Below are 21774 nucleotides of genomic sequence, written 5' to 3' on the forward strand. Positions count from 1 at the left end.
GAACAAAAGGAAGATATTCTGCTTTAGTGGTATTTTTTGTGGGAGAAGTGTTGGACAGGTCACAGAACACCCCAGCTCTTCTAAGAATAGTGCCATGGGATCTATTATGATCTCCTGCCAGGCAGATTAGCCCTTAGTTCGATTACATCTTTCATGGTGCAGCGCTCCTTCAGTACTATTCTGAACTAAGTTTTCTACAAAGTTTATTTTTTTAAATAAAAGCAAATTACTGCAGATGATGGAATCTGAAACCAAAAGAGAAAATGCTGGAAAATCTCAGCAGGTCTGGCAGCATCTGTAGGGAGAGAAAAGAGCTAACATTTTGAGTCAAAGGGTCATCTGGTCTCACCTGATGAAGGAGCTACGCTCTGAAAGCTAGTGATTCCAAATAAACCTATTGGACTTTAACTCTTACTCTAGGGAGTATAGTCGGGGGCTAAGTACGCAGCCTTGCGGGGCCCTGATATTGAGGACTATCGTGGAGGAGGTGTTGTTGTTTATCCTTACTGATTGTGGTCTATGGGTCAGGAAGTCATGGATCAAGTCCTAGGTTTTGAAGTTTTGATGTGAGCTTGCAAAATTTGCAAAAAGTTTGAAGCAACAGCATTTTATGGCAGGAAGCCCAAGTGCAAATCCTCAATGCACCTTGAAGTTAATTTTATAAAGAGGGGACCTGGTTGATGGAGAACTCAGCTTTTCATGAATGATTTTGAATACTTCGACTGCTTATGGTAATTGAACAAATGGTGATGTTTCCACCTGGGTGCTTGCAGATCTTCCTTCCTCCCTTGTTACTTTTGCTGACTTGATGCATTTTGCAGCTTACTGATGTGTTTAAGCTAATGTAGTGCTTTAACCTGCTGCATCTAATGAAAAATTGATTTAAATGTTCAGTTATGTAGGTGAGACTGGGAGCACTATCTGATCATAAAGACTTTTTGTCCAATGCCAAATGCTTAAATAGGTAAGGAGGAAGAAAGGGCTGGCATTTATATAGTACCTTTTCAGCCTCTCAATGTCCCAAAACAATTTAGAATCACAGATTATTTTTGCGATATTAAGTAATGTAGCTTTCTATATCTGAAACTATATGTATTTATTTGTAGAGCTGAACCATATTCAAAGACTAATAACAATTCTGAAGTAACATTATTTAATTCTGTTATTCTGACAGGGCCAACAATTAGCTGGCCAGGCTACCACTGCAGGACCAGGAACTCCAGACTTGTATTCGGGAAACAAAGATCAGCCTTCATCAATGGGTACATACCAGCCTGCGCTGCCTGACCCCAGCCTCACTCTGGAATCCACCAACAATTACAGTAACATTCCTCACGAAGGAAAGCACACCCCTTTGTATGAGCGTTCCTCACCAAATATTTCTACAGCGTCAGCTGTGAGTCCAAATCACTGTGGCATAGAGGCTCCATTTTTCCCCGCTTCTTCAACATCTTCCTCCTCCGACAATGAGGAAAACAGAGGTGCTACTAAGTAAGTGTTTAATTCATTTGTTGATAATGTTGCATTGAAGGTGTTAAACTGAAAGTAAGATTTTCTAAATAGACCTCTATTCCTGAAGCATTATTTTATTAAACCAGCGTGGGTTTTCTAATGAAATGCAGATTCTTTGTATAGCTAGATGAAAAACCTATTGATAAAAGATTATTTTTGATTGGAAGCGGAAATTAAACGCTGTCAGATTAAATGGTGGCACAGCATGAGTTTGTCACTGATTTTGCAGCGTGTAGATTGGTTTGAACAGTTCAAAAGTGTGAAAGCATTAATCAGTTTGTAAAATATTAATACCGTTGGATCAAAGAAATCAGTATGGAGACCTGTATAAAACAAGTTTCAAAACTGCAACGCAACTCCAAACCTTCTTAGTATTTTTTGAAATTATCTGACAAATATATAACATCATGTACGAACGAAAATACAGGCAAATTAAACACAGGAGTGCAGGGTATTTCCGAGAAATTAAAACCGGGATCTGAGATAGCAGCTTTGTGGTGAGGAAAATATTCTTTTTAATCTATTTGTTCCATTATGTAAGAATTGCAGAACACATGAAAATTGTCTTGAGCAAACACTTTTCATAGATAAAAAGATGGCCATTATTTCCCATCCACTATATTTAGTCTTGGTATGAAATGTAACACCAGCGCCGGCAGGGCTGGATGCAAGGTTTAGGTGGCGACAGCAGGCGGGGTTTGAGCGCTTTGGGGACTTGTTTATAGGGGGAAAATTTGCGGGACTAGATGACCTGGAGGAAGTGTATGAATTGTCCAGGGAGAATGGCTTTAGCTACCTATAGGTTCGGGATTTCATAAGGAGAGAGGTGCCGTCCTTTCCTGGACTGCCGCCCCTGGGGTTGCAGGACAAGGTGCCGTCAAAGGTCGAAATAGGGGAGGGGAAGGTGTAGGATATCTACAAGGGATTAATGGAATAGGATGGAGCCCTGGTGGGGGACATTAAGGGTAAGTGGGAAGAGGAGTTGGAAGGAGAGTTGGGAGCCAAGACGTGGGCGGAGGGTGAACGCGTCCTCGTCATGCGCAAGGTTAAGCCTCATCCAGTTTAAACTGATGCATAGGGCTCATATGACTGGCGAGGATGAGTATGTTCTTTGCGGACGTAGAGGATCGGTGTGGCGGTGCACTGGGGAGCCCACAAATCACATCACATGTTCTGGGCGTGTCCAAAATTTTTGGAAGGGTGGGGAGTTATCTGACATGATGTCTGAGGTACTGGGTGTGGAGGTAGTTCCGAGTCCAGAGTGACTATGTTTGGTTTGTTGGAAGACCCGGGAGTCCAGGGAGGTGAACGAGACCGATGTATTGGCCTTTGCCTTCTTGATAGCTCGGAGACCGATTTTGCTAGGGTGGCGAGACCCTGAGTCACCGAAAGCAGGAGTGTGGGTGAGCGACCTGGCAGAATTCCTGAGGCTGGAGAAGGTCAAGTTTGTTCTGAGGGGGTCGGCAGAGGGGTTCACCCAGAGGTGTTGACGGGTCAGCAAGGGGTTAAACTGAGGTGGGGGTTGGCGTCAGGGGGCCAGGCGGGGTGTGGTTGTTCATTGAGTTCTGTTGTTCTTCTGATTTTTTTTTTGTGTGTATTGTGAAAATGCCTTGAATAAAATATTTTCTAAAAAAAATAACAATTATGGTGAGAGCAAGTATCATCAAAACTGGTTGGATTTTAATGAATAATTAATTATTTCCCACTTACTAGAGCTTGGAGAATGCTATCGATGGGTGAATGATCTTCAGTGTACTTTTCTTAATGTGTAATATTTTGTAAAACTCAGCCATTGAGATTTAAGGCACATTTTTGTGTGTTAGGTGTAAAAATGGTACTTGCTGTGGAAGCTGAATAGCAATGATTTAAAACATTAATCACAGATATACAAAATTCAGTTTAGAGCTGGAGCTACAAATTATATCCACTGATGCTGTATATTTAAGATTAACTTGAAAAATGTCTACAGCTGATTATTTTTTGATCTGTGAATAGATGCTGCCAATGTTTAATAAAATAAAATGTGTTGAACAAATGTGTGGAAAGCTCCTGCAAGGTCCAAAGTATGCTGTAGTTTTATTAGCACTTGAATAGTTAGAGAAAATCTGCATTTGATAAATGACGTGGTTGCTTTTTGCAAAAAACTTTTCACGAGAATAGAAAAGCAATTTCAATCATTTTAAGGAACTGGTTGCGTGACTTTCGAGTACAAAATTACTTTTAGAATTTGTTACATTTTGCTTTGAAATTAGTATGCAATGAGGTTTAGTCAAATAATGAAATTGGATGCATTGTATTTAATTACATTTGATTATTTTGTGATTTATGTCATTGATTTGTGAGGTTCTGCCGCAAGATGGTTAGACCCATTTGGCCAATGCATCTATTCCCAATTTGAATCATATTTCTGCAATATGATTTGCATAATCAAAACATTTCATCATAGAATTCATACAGTGCAGAAGGAGGCCATTCAGTCCATTGAATCTGCACCAACCCTCTGAAAGAGCACCTTACTTAGACCCACTCCCCTGCCTCATCCCCGTAACCCAACCTAACCACATCTTTGTTCTGGGGGGAAGTGCAAACTCCACGCAAACAGTCACCCAAGGCTGGAATTGAACTCGGATCCCAGGCGCTAACTACTGTGCCACCATGCCGATCCTTGAAACACAGATCAGCAATGACAAATCAGTGTCCCTAATAAGATATCTTCCCCGTTCACTGAGCAAATGCGCAGCATATCAATGTGTGTGTGTCCCAAGTATTGAACTGAAATAGACTAAAGGAGTGAGAAAGAAATAATGGATTCGCTGTCTTGGCAGGTGTTTTTGGGAGAAAAGCTTGGACAATGTAAAAACTTGGGATTATGGATGCCAATCATCTCGGTGAGGAGGAAGATTGTGGAATTAGTTAGGTGAAGCAATAGGAAAAAGAGGTTGTAAAATAGGGCTATGGAGGAAACAATAACCTGCAAATTGAAAATAATATTGTATTTGTTTTTCTAGTCTTTAGATGTCAAGTTTTGAGCAGAGCAGTTTCAATGTTGGTATTTGTCGATTTTCTTTCCTTAGTCATGTTACTGAACTACATCACCAAGTTGGGCATGTATTAGCTTGGGAAAAATCTGGAAATCAATCTGAAGCTCCAGAAAAAACATCTGGAGGAGGGCATCAGAAAAGTGTTTGTATTCGCAATGAAACAAAGGTATTGTGGTCTTAATTGACACTTCCATAAATACGTACAATACAAGCATGTTGATTATTCAGAATATTGCAGTGTGTATTTATTATCTTGGGCAATTTACAAAAATGTGAGTCAGTCTTTTTTTTTACGAATACCAAGTCTATTATTCCTCATTTGGTCAGTGATGTGCATAATGAAGATCAATCCTCCATTTGAAAAATCACAAGACACTTAATTTTAAGTTCATATGGCAAAGTTCAGCTTTGTTTGAATGTAAAGCATCGTGCAGCTGCCAATGTAAAGTGGTGTTGCTGGAAGCTGGCTCAAACGTAGTAATCTGATACCTACAGCACACGAGTGCTAGTTTACTGACTCATTGTTTCACATTGTAGTATTTTTTTGGAAATGTAGATTTGTATAGTACTTTAAAAAAAATTATTTAATAGGGATGTGTTCTTTGACCCTAGCAGAATGTACTAATGGCTACTTTATGTAGCAGGTAGATGATCCCTCTGGCAATCCCGGGAGCCAAGTAGATACAAAGGTTTCCTCTGCATCAGCTGGAAGCAGGCTAAGCCAAATCAACACTGATCAAATTCCATCTCTCCTCTCGGTGCCTACAAGAAACCACATGGATATAACCACCCCTCCTGTGCCAATGGTAGCTCCAGAGGTACTAAGAGTTGCTGAACACAGACACAGGAAAGGATTGATGTATCCTTATGTATTTCAGGTGCTCACAAAGGTAGGCCCAAATACTGCCCACTATTTCCAATGAAGCTGCTTTATTGTAAAAGTTACTGTTTAGAAACCATAGCTACTGTGAAAAATTGAATGTATAGGCATTAGGAATTTAATGGAGGATATAGGGTTGGACTTCCAAAAAGCATTTTAACAGTGCCATTTAAGCTACTGGTTTTAAAAAATGATGACTGTTGAGGGCCAGATCTTCTGATCAGCAGCGATGCTGGGTGCGATGGCCTTTTGGTGCTCTTTTAGCTGGGACATCCCATCCTGGCTGGGACAATAAAGCTGTGGCGCAGCAATCCAGGAGAAGGAACAATGCAGAGGACACGTCCCCCTTTTATAACATTAGCTGTCATTACCCAGGTAGATTTTTAACAGTCTCAGGTTTTTCAGTGGCGTGGGTTATTGAGTGGGTTGTCAGGTCAGGGTTGGGGATTTGGGTCAGTGGGTTGGGTTGCGCCGTTAACCAATGAGTTATACCAAAGATTATTAAGAATTCTTGAGTAGGCATCCAAATAAGTATAGGAATTCCTGAGTAGGTATTCAAGTAAGTAGAATGTGTCTAGCCCAAGTCTCCGATACTCCGATCAGTGTAAGAGGTGTTCGATTAAGGTCTAAGTCAGTTCAAATAAACCCATCGGAAGTTGAAACTTCCCTGACAATTACAGTGCATGTACTTGTATGTAGCAGGTAGAAGATCCCTCTGGCAATCCCGGGAGCCAAGAGGGATCATCCCTCGTTAAGTTCACATGGCAAGTTAAGATTGCCTCAGGGCACCGGTGCGCATCAGCAGCTTGTTCAGAGCATTGCTGCTCCTAATACTGGAAGATCTGACCCACAATGTTTTCAGGGTTCGATGACAGATGAAACAGGATAGTTGTAAAGGATTATTTCTACGAAGGACCACGGGTAGTTAGGGATCTGTGTTAGAAAATTTCTCTACACAATAACAACTTGCATTTATGTGGCTGTGTCAATGTTTTAAAAAAAAAAACGTCCATGATCTTATTGAATGGCGGAGCAAGCCCAAAGGCCAAATGGTCCATGGGCTCCTGTCTATTCCTCCTAAACGCTACATTCCTATATACTGCACAAGGTATAGGCAAACAAAAATAAATGCTGAAATAAAGAATGTAACATTAGGACTTGTGACCAAACACTTGGTCTAAGAGATGGATATTAAGGAAGACTTAAACATGAAGACGGGGTTGAAGATGTGGTGGGTGAGGGAATTCCAACATTTTGGCCCTAAAAGGGCTGACGATGTCACCAATATAGGGTGAGATGAGCTTGTACAAAAGACTGCGTTCCATCACAAAAACTGCCTACTTCTGCCTCCGTTATTTCAAAACATTATGTATGCGGTGCATATAGCATGTTGCTTGTGAACAGAGTGGACTCCACAGGCATGTGTGCTGATCAAGCACAAAGCTCTTGTAATGGTGTTGAGCATCTTAAATGCTGTTATAGCTGTGCCCATACAGGATGAATGGAGTGCATTCCCCACAAAGCTTGAATCTTGTAGGCTTTAGAGCAGTTCATTCCAGTGTGCTCTCTTTCTGCTCTGTTCTTGCAGATACAGTATTGATATGGCTGGTCTAGTTAAGTTTCAGGTCAATGGTGACCTTCTGATGAAATCCAAAGTCATTGTTGAAAAGCAGGTTAACCATTGGCCACCAATCTTTCACTAAGCCCAGACCCTTATTTTAACCACAAATGTATGTCTTCCTCCAGTCTCAGATCATCCCCAAGTTGTTCTTGTTCAAAATTCCAAGCCTCCCAATCCCATAACTCTCACAAACACTAAGCTGCTGACCATTGAACTTCCCTTTTGGCCCCGAACTGGTATTGTGAATGCAAACTGGTATTGTGAATGGTTTCCTCCCTTTCAATTCCTCAGTCCTTGAAAACCTTTGCTCCCTTTCCAATGTTTTGAAAGTGTTTGTCACCTCCTAAATCCATGCCACTCTTTTCCACAAATACATTTCTGAAATTTCCAGTCAGGCTTCTATCCCTGCTTACATACGGACATACAAATTAACAATGCCAGCAGCGAGGGTTCAATTCCAGTACCAGCCTCCCCAAACAGGCGCCAGAATGTGGCGACTAAGGGCTTTTCACAGTAACTTCATTCAAAGCCTACTTGTGACAATAAGCGATTTTCATTTTTCATTTTCAAGTGATTGTTTGAATGTCCAACCTTTATTCTACACTTGTAGCTGCAATATTTGTGTCTATTATAGTTAGCTTTCTGGACAATGGTGACCGCCATCCACAGCTGTTGATGGGGGATTCAGCAGTGATAATGTAATTGAATGTCATGGGCAGATGGTAAACTCTCTTGTCGGAAGTTGTTGTCACTGTGAAATTCATAGAATCCCTACAGTGGGAATGAGGCCATTCGACCCATGAGGTCACACTGCTTAGAAACATAGTCAGTAGGTGCAGGGAGTAGGCAACTTGGCCCTTCAAGCCTGCTCCGCCATTCAATATGATCATTGCTGATCCTTTATATCGATGTCATTCTCTCTCACTCTCCCTAGTTTCTCCTCATCTCAGTCCTAAATGGCCTACCCCATAGCCTGAGACTGTGACCTCTTGTTCTAGAGCCCCCTCCCGCGCCAGAGGAATCAACATCCTTGCACCCAGTTTGTGCAGCCCTCTCAGAATGTTACACATTTCAAGGAAATGTTCTCATTCTTCTAAACTCCAGTGAATACAGGCCTAGTCTTCCCAATCTCTCCTCATGTAACAATCCTGCCATCCCAGGAATCAGTATGGTGTACCTTGGCTGCACTCCCTCCATGGCTAGCATATCCTTTCGTGGGTAAGAAGACCAAAACTGCATACTACTCCAGGTGTGATCTCACCAAAGCCATGTACAGCTGTTGTAAGATATCCGTGCTCCTGTACTCCAATCCTCTTGTAATGAGGGTCAACATACCATTTGCCTTCTCAACTGCTTGCTGTAGCTGCATGCTTTCTTTTAGTGACTGGTGTACTAGGACACACTGGTCTCTTTGTGTGTCAACATTTTCCAATCTATCATCATTTAAATAATACTCTCGTTCTGTTTCTCATTCGGAAGTGGTTGACTGCACATTATACTGCATCTGCCATGTATTTTCCCACTTACTCAAATTGTCTAAATCACCTTGAATCCTTTTAACATCCTCCTCGCCACTCATTCCCAAGCAAACATGGACATATTACATTTGGTTCCCTCATCCAAATTATTGATGTACATTGCTGCATAAAAGATTGATTCAGAAAGTGAGATCGTTGGGGGTATAATACTAGATTAGACTGAGGATTGGTTGACTGGCAGAAAACCAGAGGGTCGGGTTAAATGGGTCTTTCTATTTAACTAGTGGGGTGCCACAGGGTTCAGTCCTCTGACTTCAACTGTTTACAATCTATATAAATTAACTGCAAGCAGGGACAGCAAAATTTGCAGGTGTTGCTAAAATAGGTGGGAAAGCAGGCAGTGAAGAGGAGATACAGATTTTACAGTTGGATATAGAAAGGCTAGGAGATGGCCAAAATTTGGCAGATGATGTTTAATGTGGATAAGAGTGAGGTTATCCATTTTGGCCGCAAAATAGTAGGCAAATTATTATCTAAATGGAAAGCAGATACAAAATGCACCTGGACAGAGGGATCTGGGTGTCTTTGTTCATGAATCGCAGAAAGTCTGTATGCAGGTTCAAAAGAAAGGCAAATGGAATGTTAGCGTTGTTTGCAAAAGGACTGGAGTATAAAAGTAGAGAAGTATTGTTGGTGAGATCACACCTGGTGTATTGTGTCCAGTTTTGGTCTCCTTATTTGAAGAAGGATGTGGCGGCATTGGAGGCAGTTCAGAAGAGGTTCACCAGATTGATTCCGGGGATGAATGGATTGACATATGAGAAGAGATGAATCATTTTGGGTTTATACTGGCTGGCGTTTAGAAGGATGGGAGGGGATCTGATCGAGGTATATTAAATACTAAAAGGGATTGATAAAGCAAACATAGACCAAATGTTCCCCCTTGTGGGGCAATCTAGAAGAAGAGGTCACAGATATAGGTTGAGAAACAGTAGATTTAAAACTGGGATGAGGAGGCACTACTTCTCGCAAAAGGTGGTGAATTTGTTGAACTCGCCCCATATCTGAGACATTAAATGGTTTCAAGAAGGAGTTAGATATATTTCTGATTTAAAAACGGGTTAATGGATATGGGGAACAGGTAGGGAGGTGGTTTTGTGACCAGGAAAAGATCAGCCATGATCTGATTGAATGGGGGAGCAGGCTCGAATGGCTGAATTGCCTACTTCTGCTCCTAATTTCTGTGTCCCCATGTTTCTATTGCGAATAGTTGGGGCCCTGAGAGACCCCGCTAGTCGCAGCCTTCCACTTTGGAAAAGACCCATTTATTCCTACTCTCTGCTTCCTGTCTGCTAACCAATTATCAATCCATGCCATTATATTGCCCTCATCTCATGTGCTTTAATTTTATACACTAACCTCTTAACAAAAGCTTTCTGAAAATCCTAATACACCACAGCCACTGGTTCTCCCTTATCTATTCTGCTAGTTGCACCCTTAAAAAACTCCAACGGGTTTTCAAACATGATTTCCCTTTCATAAATCCATGTTGACTTTGTCTAACCTTGTTTGTCCAACCTTAGATATTTTGTAAGTGTCCTATTATCACATCTTTTATATTAATACTCGATAGAATTTTCCCCACTACTGATGTTAGGCCTAGCACAAGAGTGAATGTTGTCCAGGTTATCAGTGTGCACCCCACTTCAGACTTTATGAAGGAGAGCATGTCATTGATGAAGTAACTGAAAATGGTTGGGCCTCAAACTGCCCTGATGAACCTCTGCCGTGATGTCCTGGGCTGAGATGATTGGCCTCCAAGAAGCATAACAATTTTCCTCGGTGTTGGCTATGACTCCAGCTAGTGGTGGGTTTTCCTGTCAGGTGCTTCCTTGATGTCAAGGGCAGTCACCCTCACGTCACCTCTGGAGTTCAGCTCCTATGCTTCTGTTTAGACCGAGTCTATGATGAGATCTAGAGTAGAGTGACCCTGGCAGAACCCAAACTTCAAGTCAGTGAACTGAATATTGATGAGTTAATGATGCTTGCTAGCTCTGTCAACGACACTATGATCACTTTTCTAATGATTGAGAGTGGTCTGATGGGGTGGTAATCGGCCAGTTTAGATTTATCCTGCTGTTTGTGGACTGGATATTTGTGAGCAATCTTTCATTTTGTCGGGTAGATGCCAATATTGTAGCTTTCCTGGAACAGCGGAGTTAGATATGCAGCTGGTTCGAGAAAGCACAAGTCTTCAGCCCTACAGTCAGGACTTTACTGGGACCCATAGCCTGTGCTGCACCCAGAGCACTCAGCTGTTTCTTTATGTCATATGGAGTGAATCTATTTGACTGGAGACCGGCATCTTTGATGGTAGAGACCTCGGGAGGATGCAACAATGGGGCCATTCACTCGGCACTTCTGACTGAAATTGGTTTGAATGCTTCAGCTTTGTATTTTGCACTCTAGTGCTGGCTTCATCGTTATTGAGGATGGAAATATTCATGAAACCTCTTAATTGCGGTTTGGCTCAGGTGAGCTGGACAGCTGGTTTGTAATGCAGAACAAGGCCAGCAGCGCGGGTTCAATTCCCGTACCGGCCTCCCCGAACAGGCGCCGGAATGTGGCGATTAGGGGCTTTTCACAGTAACTTCATACTTGTGACAATAAAAGATTATTATTATTAATTGTTTACCCCTAGTTGTTTAATTGCCCGCCACCATTCTTCTTGGATTTGACAGGACTGCAGAGCTTTGATCTGATCTGTTGATTCTGGGAATCCTTAACTCTCATTATTGCATGCATTTCTGCTTTTCGGCATTCATGTCACTCTGTTTTGTAGCTTCACCAAATTCAGTCTGCCTGGTGTTGCTCCTGGCGTGATCATGTATACTCTTCATTGAATTGGTTGGTTGCCTGGCTTGATCGTAATGGTACAGCGAGGGGTATGGTGGACCATGAGATAAGAGACAGTAGTGAAATATACTTACGCTACTGCTGGTGGCCCACAGCGCCTCAAGGATGCCCAGTTTGGACCTGATAGATCCATCCCACATGGCAGCATGGTCACATGACATGGTGAAGGGTGTCCTCATACTGAACAAGAGCTACTTGTATTTATAAATTCCTTTAGTATGGTATAATGTACCAATTAACTTCATAGGAGTGTTATCGAGCAACATTTGACATGGGATATTGGAGAAAATAATCAAATGTTTGTTGAAAGATGTAGATTTTAAGGTGTGCCTTGAGGGAAGAAAGAGCGTAGAGTGGAGGAGCAATTTAGGGAGAGAATTCAGGGCTTCCGGCCTTGGCAGCTGAAGGCGGCGATAGAGTAATCATTGGTGCTCACAATGCCAGACTTCAAGGAGCACTGTTTTCTTCGTAGGTTGTAGAGCTAGAGAAGAATACAGAGATAGAGGTGGAACTTAGCCTCCACGAGGACTGTGTGGTCATCACGCCAACGAATATTTCCTGGAAAGGAGGCGTTTGTGCCAGACAGTTTGGCGAGGCCAAGGGCTTGCCCTTAACACATAGGGCGACACGGTAACACAGTGATTAGCACTGTTGCTTCACAGCGCCAGGGTCCCAGGTTCGATTCCCAGCTTGGGTCACTGTCGGTGCGGAATCTACACGTTCTCTCCAAGTCTGCGTGGGTTTCCTCCGGGTGCTCCGGTTTCCTCCCACAAGTCCTGAAAGACGTGTTGTTAGGTGAATTGGACATTCTGAATTCTCACTCTGTGTACCCGAACAGGCGCCAGAATGTGGTGACCGGGCTTTTCACAGTAACTTCATTGCAGTGTTAATTGTAAGCCTACTTGTGACAATAATAAAGATTATTATAATTACTTAATGAAATGAAAATGAAAATCGCTTATTGTCACAAGTAGGCTTCAAATGAAGTTACTGTGAAAAGCCCCTAGTCGCCACATTCCGGCGCCTGTTCGGGGAGGCTGTTACGGGAATGCATGTTTAGTTTGGCAATTATGGCCTTGTGGACTGGACTATAGTGGTGCTAGCAAGCCCCTGCTAATGCTGCTTAGTGAGGCTCCCCACCCAGAGTTCAATCTGTGCCCTTGCTACCCTCAATGCTTCTTCCATGTGATGTTCAACATGGTGGAGTACTGATTTATCAACCGAGGGAGGGCAGTGAGAGCTTTCCCTTGTCCATGTCTGACATGATGTTATGAGCCAATATGGAGTACATAGTCGATGTTGAGGACTTCAAGGACCGCTTCCTCCTGATTGTAACTCCCTGCTGGTGAGAGAAGATATAACCACAAGTGATGCTGAAGGAATCTGGGACATTGACTGACAGTCATGTTCACAGAATTGTACCTACGTGAGGCTATTGCATAACCTGTGGTACTACAACTCTGCGAATATTTGACATATAGAACATAGAACATAGAACAGTACAGCACAGAACAGGCCCTTCGGCCCTCGATGTTGTGCCGAGCATTGTCCGAAACCAAGATCAAGCTATCCCACTCCCTGTCCTCAGTTGTTAGTTAGGGGAATATTTCACCATCGACTAAGCTGGGTGTGTCTTTGGTACATCCAGATTTGATGCCTAGGTTGATGCTAGATGTTCTGCCCTGTTTTAATCTAAACGTTTAGTGGTTTGAGTTGCTTGCTCACCGATTTGAGAGGGTAGTTGAGGCCATCAAATTGTTGTGGCATTGAAGTCCCTTGACGCCATGCTCGGTGAAGATGACCGATTTATTTCAAAGACATTATCAAATGTTGCGTGGTGGAGTGACTCATCAAGCCAACAACATCTCCCTGAGCCGGGACCTCCACTATTACGAACACTGTGACTTCCAAGTGTTACACAATCTTGACTTGGAGGTATACAGCCATTATTCTTTTGTTGGTGGGGTAAAAGCCTGAAATATTTGATCTGATGCCATTGTGGAGTACCACCTCCACATGAATAACTCAGAGGAACAGATGATCTTGGGGTACTTGTTCACAGATCCCTGTCGGCGGCAGAGCAGGTGAATAGAGTAGTTAAGAAGGCATTTGGGACACTTGCTTTTATCAATCGTGACATAGAATATAAGAGCAAGGTGGTTATGATGGAGCTGTGCAGAATATTGGTTAGACCGCAGCTGGAGTACTGTGTGCAGTTCTGGCCACCGCACTAATCGAAAGGAGATGATTGCAGTTGATGGGGTACAGAGGAGATTTACCAGGATGTTGCCAGGGATAGAGCATTTGAGCTATCAAGAGAGGCTGGATAGGCTTGGATTGCTTTTCTTTAGAGCAGAGAAGGCTGGGGGTGGAGGGATATGATTGGGGTGTATAAGATTATGAGGGGTTTGGAAAGGCTAAGTAGGCAGCAGCTGTTCCCCTTGGTTAAGGGGTCAATATCAAGGGAGCATAGTTTTAGGGTGAGGGGCAGGAGATTTCGAGGGGATTTGAGAAAGAAGTGAGGGTGGTGAGAATCTGGAATGCACGGCCTGGGAAGGTAGTGGAGGCTGGAAACCGCACAACATTTAAAAGGCACTTGGATGAGCATTTGGAACACCATCACATTTAAGGATATGGGACAAGTTCTGGTAAGTGGGATTAGCACGAGGTTATTGCCAATGCAGACTCGATGGGCCGAAGGGCACTTTCTGCGCTGCACGACTCTATGCCACATCAGAATAGCTTGAGGGAGGATCAAGAAGTGTGACCGTGCCAACTTTGACTACATCCTGAGGATACATCTGAAAGATATACGTTGTGCAATAGTAATGTCAGTTGAATATTGAGCAATATTGGATTGGATAGGATTGGATTTGTTTACTGTCACATGTACCGAGGTACAGTAAAAAGTATTTTTCTGAGAGCAGCTCAGATCATTTAGTACATGAAAATAAAATAAAATGAAAATACATAAAAGGGCAACACAAGGTCCACAATGTAAATACATAGACACCGGCATCGGGTGAAGCATACAGGAGTGTAGTATTAATCAGGTCAGTCCATAGGTTAGTCATTTAGGAGTCTGGTAACACCATGGAAGAAGCTGTTTTTGAATCTGTTTGTGAGTGTTCTCAGAATTTTGTATCCCCTGTCCAATGGAAGAAGTTGGAAGAGTGAGTAAGTCGGGGCGGGGGGGGGTGTCTTTGATTATGCTGTCCGCTTTCTCCAGGCAGTGGGAGGTGTAGATAGAGTCAATGGATGGGAGGCAGGTTAGTGTGATGGACTGGGCTGTGTTCGCGACTCTCTGAAATTTCTTGTGGTCTTGGGCCGAGCAGTTGCCATACCAGGCTGTGATGCAACCAGATAGGATGCTACTATGATGCATCTGTAAAAGTTGGTAAGAGTCAGTGTGGACATGCCAAATTTCCTTAGTTTCCTGAGGAAGTATAGCCCTGTTACGCTTTCTTAGTGGTAGCATCGACGTGGTGGACCAGGACAGAGCTTTGGTGATGTACACTTCTAGGAATTTGAAGCTGTTAACCGTCTCCACCTCAGCTCCATTGATGCAGACGGGTGCGTACAGTGCTTTGCTTCTTGAAGTCAATGACTAGCTCTTTAGTGTTGCTGGCATTGAGAGATAGATTGTTGTCGTAGCACCACTCTACTAGGTTCTCGCCTGTTTGTGACTTGCCGTTATTCGAGATCCAACCCACTATAGTTGTGTCGATAGCGAACTTGTAGATGGAGTTGTAACCAAATTTTGCCACGCAGTCGTGTGTGTACAGGGAGTATAATACGGGCAAGTGCGCAGCCTTGTGGGGCACTGGTATTGAGGACTATTGTGGAGGAGGTGTTGTTTATTCTTACTGAATGTGGTCTGAGGGTCAGAAAGTAGAGGATCCAGTTGCCGAGTGAGGAGCCTAGTCCTAGGTTTTGGAGCTTTGCTATGAGCTTGGCTGGGATTATGATGTTGAAGGCGGAGCTGGAGTCAATAAATAGGAGTCTGATGCTCCGGTGATGAGCGTGGGGCCAGGGAGATGGCGACTGCTGTGGACCTTTTGCGGCGGTATGCGAATTGCAGTGGATCTAGGCGTTCTGGGAGTATGGAGTTGATGCGCTTCATGACCAACCTCTTGAAGCACTTCATTATGATTGATATTTGAATGAAATATTAACAATAAGTATATTAACTTCAGTTGGCTTGCATGTGAGGATTTCCATTACTGCTCCCTGTGAATCTTGTGATTTTTAAAACCTTTTGATTCCATGTGTTTACCGAATAGAGGCCTGAGAAAGTAATGCAAATGAATGAAAAACAGAAATTGATGGTTACACTCACTAGGTCAAGCAGTGTCTGTGGAGATACAAATTTAATGTTCCAGGTCAATAACCTGTCATAATAACTGAAAGGAGTTAGAGATGTAACAGTCTACAAATACAGAGCCAAGAGAAAATGGTTGATGGGGGACAAGGGAGGTGGAGACGGAAGAATAAAAGGGAAAGACAATGGAAATGGTTTACAGTATCTTAACGATGAATACTTTCTTTTTAATTATAGGGTGAAATTAAGATCTCAATTAGCATAGAAGATGAAGCCAATAAAGACTTGCCTCCTGCTGCTTTGCTGTATAGGCCAATACGGCAGTGTGTATATGGAGTCCTCTTTAGCCTAGCTGAGGCTAGGAAAAAAGCCGAAAGACTTGCACTAAGAAAAAATAGATTCCCTACTGAAAGTAAGTTTATTTTATATTTTACATTGTAAAATTTATAGTATAACATTGTAAAATTTATACTGAGATTTTGAAAAAATCTTCTTGATGAAACAAATGCTGGTCAAAGAGTTCTTTCTGAATTCCAAACTAATGTCACTTGCATTTGGAAATGCAAAATGTTTTATTGGGCATTGAAGATGATCAGAATGTGTAACATAAATTAGCTTTTTTTGAATACCATATGACCTGAATTACATGTTTATTGTTTATTTTAGTTGACAAGTCGCATTGCACCGGAGCACCCCGAAGTCGCTTCCCATTTCGATAATAAGTTGCCTTTCCATTTTTATGACCAAAATGGATGACCTCACACTTCTCCACGTTAACCTCCATCTGCCACATTTCGGCCCACTCACCTAACCTATCTATATCCATTTGTCTAGTATCCTTCCTCATTGCAACTTACTGTCCCACCTATTTTAGTGTCATCTGCAAATTTGGCTATAGGACCTTGTATCTCTGTATTCAAGTTGGTAATATGGATTATAATAGTTGGGGCCCAAGGACCGAACCCTGTGGCACCCCACTAGTTACATCTTGCCATCCAGAAAAAGCCCCTTTAACCTCAACTATCTCCTGTCCATCGGCCAGTCTTTTATCCAAGCTAATAAATTGCCTCTAACCCCATATGATCTAACCTCGTGTATTAACCATCTGTGCACACCTTATTAAATGCCTTCCAAGCCCAGATATACTACATCTAAAGGATCCCTGTTATCCACTTTGCTTGTTACATCTTCAAATAACCCTAGCAAATTAGTCAAATATGATTTACCCTTCATAAAACCATACTGATTCTGATGGATTATATTTTATCATTCCAAATGTCCTGATATTATTTCCTTAATGAATTCTAATAATTTCTCAACAACAGATGTTAAACTAACTGGTCTGTAATGTCCTACATTCTGCCTCCCTTTTTGAATAAGCATTTTTCCAATCCATTGGCACCTTTCCCGTGTCCAAGGAATTTTGGAATATTATAACCAACGGATCTACTATTTCCACTGCCACTTCCTTTAACACCCTAGGATTTAGGCCTTCAGGCCCTGGGGACTTGTCTGCTTTCAAGGCCAATAGTTTGTTGAATACTGTTTCCCTATTGATGTTGGTTGTTCTAAATTCATCATATTCTTCTGCTGCTATTTGTAGTTCCCCAACTTTATTCGCTAGGATTTTTGTGTTTTCGTTCATAGATTGTAGTCTTATCTTTGCATTTTTCAGTCCTTCTAAGTCCGTTATTATTTAACGTGGTGCTCGTACCTTTTTTGGTGCTGCCAACACTTGTCACTTTGTGCACCTATTCTTTTTTATTTCTATATGCTGGTACCCACCCCCTTGCCAATTTAGTTTCTACCCTCTCCAAACATGCCAGTGAACTCATGGATAGATAGTGAGCCATATATACATGGTTCAATCATACCGGAACCCAGGCTGCATGCTACTGATCTCCATCCAGCAGCTTATAGTTTAAATACATCCTAGAATGCCTGAAGATATTTAGGTTATTGTAGACAAAGTCAAAATCTGAGAAATTCTCCACCTAAGATCAAACTACAATGATCTGGTCAGACTGTACCTCGAGTACAATGTGTGGTTCTGATTATCAAGAAACAAGGAAGACATTCAAGTTCTGCAGGAAGAGCAAGGAGTTTGATTTGTAGTGCAAGTTATGAGGAAAGATGAGAGAAACCTGGGCTTTGTAACTTGGAAAGATGATGTCAAAGAAGTAATCTTCGAAGTATATAAATAGTTAAGGAAATGGAAAACATTTAATCTAGTGTCAGGCAAGATCATGATGACATGAAAATATCAGGGAAATCCAATAGGTTGGAATGTGTTCTGCTGGTTATATATTAAAACTATTGGAAAATAGAAGCTGTTTAAAGGCTTGGACAGTTTGGTTAACTTAAAGAAACTAGTGTTTTTGGTATGTTGAAGAGCCTAGCAATATTGCAAACAGATGTTTATTGAAGGCAAGCTGGTAGCAATGGAGAATATAACATACAGGATTTGAGTAAGGTGTCAGAGGTCCAAAGGAGGAGACAGGATGTGAACTTTGCATTTACAGGACTTCCGGTTGCTGCTATGCCTAGGTAGGTCGCACGTTCGGCAGCTCCTGCCGGGAACGGACTTTTGGGCTCTCCAGAGGGGCCCAACGACAATTGTTCGACGGCTTCCAGTGTGGGAAGGTGACAGCAAGGTCCCCCCCGACATTATATGGATTGGACCAGGAGTGGAGCGGTGAAAAAAGGGATCCTGGGGCAGCGAAAAGTGCGAGGGAGGAAAAGCAAGATGGCGGCAGGTGGAGACCAAGCAGCGTGGGCGCAGGAGCAGCAGGAGTTTCTTAAATGCTGCTTTGAGGAGATGAAGACAGAAATGCTGGCGCCAATGAAGACGGCAATTGAGAAGCTTGTGGAGACCCAGAAGGCCCATGGGGCGGCGACCCGGGAGGTGCGGCAAAAAGCCTCGGAGAACGAGGATGACGTCTTGGGCCTGGCGGTGGAGGCGCACGAGGCGCTGCACAAGAGGTGGGCGGAAAAATTCGAGGGCCTGGCGAATAGGTCGAGGAGGAAGAATCTTCGGATTCTGGGTCTCCCTGAAGGAGTGGAGGGGACCGATGCCGGGGCATATATGAGCGCGATGCTCAATTTGCTGATGGGCGCGGGAGCTTTCCCGAGGCCCCTGGAGCTGGATGGGGCTCATCGGGTCCTGGCAAGGAGACCCAAAGCCAACGAGACGCCAAGGGCTGTAGTGCTGAGGTTCCACCGCTTTATGGACAGAGAGTGTGTCCTGAGATGGGCCAAAAAAGAGCGGAGCAGCAGGTGGGAGAACACGGAGATCCGAATTTACCAGGACTGGAGTGTGGAGGTGGCTAAGAAGAGGGCTGGTTTCAACCGGGCTAAGGCGATGCCCCATCGGGGGAGAAGTTCGGGATGCTGCAGCCTGCGCGATAGTTCCAAGATCGGCACCACTATTTTGAAACACCCGATGAGACATGGAACTTTATACAAACTGAAAAGTTGGACTCAAATTGAGAGGTGGTCGTCGGGGGATGTTTACTGTGTTTATTGCATTTGGGGAATGTTCTCTTGGTTTGAGTGATGGATGGGGATGGGTGAATGGATTTGATGTGGGGGCTGTGGGAGAGTGTGGGCGTCGGTGTTGGAGGGGCAGGGCCCCACGGAGGAAGAGTGGGAGTGGAGACCCGGGGATGGGGAGTTGGGGTAAGGCCGCAAAAAAGGAGCTGTGCCAGAGGGGGCAGGGCCGGCTCAGGAAAGTGCGGGCTTTTTCCCACGTTAGGAAAGGATGGGGGTGGGGCTTGGGGGAGGGCGGGGGGTGGTGCTGGAGAGGAGCGCGCGCTGACTGCCAAGAGGTGGGGGGATTCTCTCACTGGGGGGTCAATGGAATGGCGGGAGAGAGGCCGGGGTCAGCAGGAGTCAGCTGACTTACGGGAGTGTGTCATGGGGGGAGCAAAATGGCTACTTGTGGATCTGGGGGCGGGGTGGGAAACAGGGTTGCTGCTGCATTGGCCAAAGGGGAGCTGGAAGTAGGAGAGGTAGTCGGGGTGGGGGTCCGCCGCCTAGGGGACTGGAGGGTGCGGGAGGCGCGGGCACATGGCTGGCCTAGAAAAGGAGATGGCTAGTCGGCAGGGGTGGGGCGAGTAGCCCCCCCGATCCAGCTGATATCTTGGAATGTGAGGGGCCTGAATGGGCCGGTCAAGAGGGCCCGGGTGTTCGCGCACTTAAAGGGACTGATGGCAGACGTGGAATACGGTGCTGGACCCAGCACTGGACCGTTCTAGGTCCAGGACGGGTAAGAGGCTGGCTGCGGCCAAGGTGCTCAGGGGGTTTATGGACCAGATGGGGGGAGTGGATCCATGGAGGTTTGTCAGGCCGCTGGCCAGGGAATTTTCCTCCTTTTCCCACGTCCATGGAGCCTACTCCCGGATAGATTTTTTCATTTTGAGTAGGGCGCTAATCCCAAAAGTGGAGGGAACGGAATATTCGGCCATAGCCATCTCGGACCACGCCCCGCATTGGGTGGAGCTGGAGTTGGGGGAGGAGAAGGACCAGCGCCCGCTGTGGCGCCTTGATGTGGCACTATTGGCGGATGAGGGGGTGTGCGGGCGGGTGCAGGGGTGCATTGAAAGATATTTGGAGGTCAACGACTGTTGGGAGTAGTCTGGGAGGTGCTGAAGGCGGTGGTCAGGGGAGAGCTAATCTCCATTAGGGCCCACAGGGAGAGGGGAGGGGGAGGGAGAGGTTGGTGGGGAGAGATTTTAAGGGTGGACAGGAGGTATGCAGAGGCCCCCGAGGAGGGGCTACTCTGGGTGCGACGGAACCTCCAGACGGAGTTCGTCCTGTTGACCACGGGGAAAGCAGAGGCACAGTTGAGGAAAGCACAGGGGGCGACGCATGAGTATGGGGAGAAGGTGAGTCGGATGCTGGCACATCAGCTTCGTAAGAGGGAGGCAGCGCGGGAGATTGGTGGAATTGAGGATAGAGGGGGGAATACGGTGCGGAGTGCGGTGAGAATAAATGAGGTATTTAGGGACTTCTATGGGGATCTGTACAGGTCTGAGCCCCCAGCGGGGGAGGAGGGGATGCGACGATTCCTAGATCACCTGAGGTTCCCGAGGGTGGAGGAGGAGGAGGTGGCTGGTTTGGGGGCGCCGATTGGGCTGGAGGAGCTGGTTAAAGGATTGGGGAGCATGCAGGCGGGGAAGGCCCCGGGGTCGGATGGGTTCCCGGTTGAATTCTACAGGAAATACGTGGACCTGCTGGGCCCGTTGCTAGTGAGGACTTTCAATAAGGTGTGGGGTGGGGTGGGGGGGTGGGGTGGGGGGGGGGGGGGGGGGGGAGACCTTGCCCCCGACAATGTCTAGGATGCTGATTTCTTTGATCCTGAAGCGGGACAAGGATCCACTGCAATGTGGGTCGTATAGACCGATCTCGCTCCTCAATGTTGATGTTAAGTTGCTGGCGAAGGTGCTGGCTACGAGAATTGAGGACTGTGTCCCGGGGGTGATTCATGAGGACCAGACGGGATTTGTGAAGGGTAGGCAATTAAATACAAATGTGCGGAGGCTCCTCAATGTGATTATGATGCTCCCGGTGGAGGGGGAAGCGGAGGTAGTGGCAGCTATGGACGTGGAGAAGGCCTTTGATCGTGTGGAGTGGGAGTATCTTTGGGAAGTGTTGCGGAGGTTTGGTTTCGGTGAGGGGTTCATCAGTTGGGTCAGGCTGCTATATAGATCCCCAGTGACGAGTGTGGCTACGAATCGGTGGAGGTCGGAGTACTTTCGGCTGTACCGGGGGACGAGGCAGGGGTGTCCCCTATCCCCCTAGTTGTTTGCACTGGCAATTGAGCCTCTGGCCATGGCACTGAGGGAGTCCAGGAAATGGAGGGGACTGGTCAGGGGAGAGAGGAACACCGGGTGTCGTTGTATGCTGACGACCTGTTGCTGTATGTGGCAGATCCAGTGGAGGGGATGGCGGAGGTCATGCGGATCCTAAGGGAGTTTGGGGACTTTTCGGTGTATGAACTCAAC

The 21774-nt window shown here is 44.8% G+C and overlaps 1 protein-coding gene across 5 annotated transcripts in view; it reads left to right on the top strand.

Moving 5' to 3' along the window:
* The window catches only part of LOC140388403 (constitutive coactivator of PPAR-gamma-like protein 1), a 209436-nt gene that overhangs the window by 100926 nt on the left and 86736 nt on the right, over positions 1 to 21774 (top strand). For 4 of the 5 annotated variants that reach the window (XM_072472518.1, XM_072472517.1, XM_072472516.1 and 1 more), the window contains 4 exons: positions 1175 to 1491; positions 4587 to 4719; positions 5195 to 5443; positions 16007 to 16181. In XM_072472518.1, coding sequence (XP_072328619.1) covers positions 1175 to 1491; positions 4587 to 4719; positions 5195 to 5443; positions 16007 to 16181 — 874 coding nt within the window. The remainder of the gene's footprint in view (positions 1 to 1174; positions 1492 to 4586; positions 4720 to 5194; positions 5444 to 16006; positions 16182 to 21774) is intronic. The other variant, XM_072472515.1, reaches the window with a different exon arrangement.

This window comes from Scyliorhinus torazame, chromosome 13, assembly GCF_047496885.1.
Source record: "Scyliorhinus torazame isolate Kashiwa2021f chromosome 13, sScyTor2.1, whole genome shotgun sequence".
In the NCBI taxonomy this organism is placed as follows: Eukaryota; Metazoa; Chordata; class Chondrichthyes; order Carcharhiniformes; family Scyliorhinidae; genus Scyliorhinus; species Scyliorhinus torazame.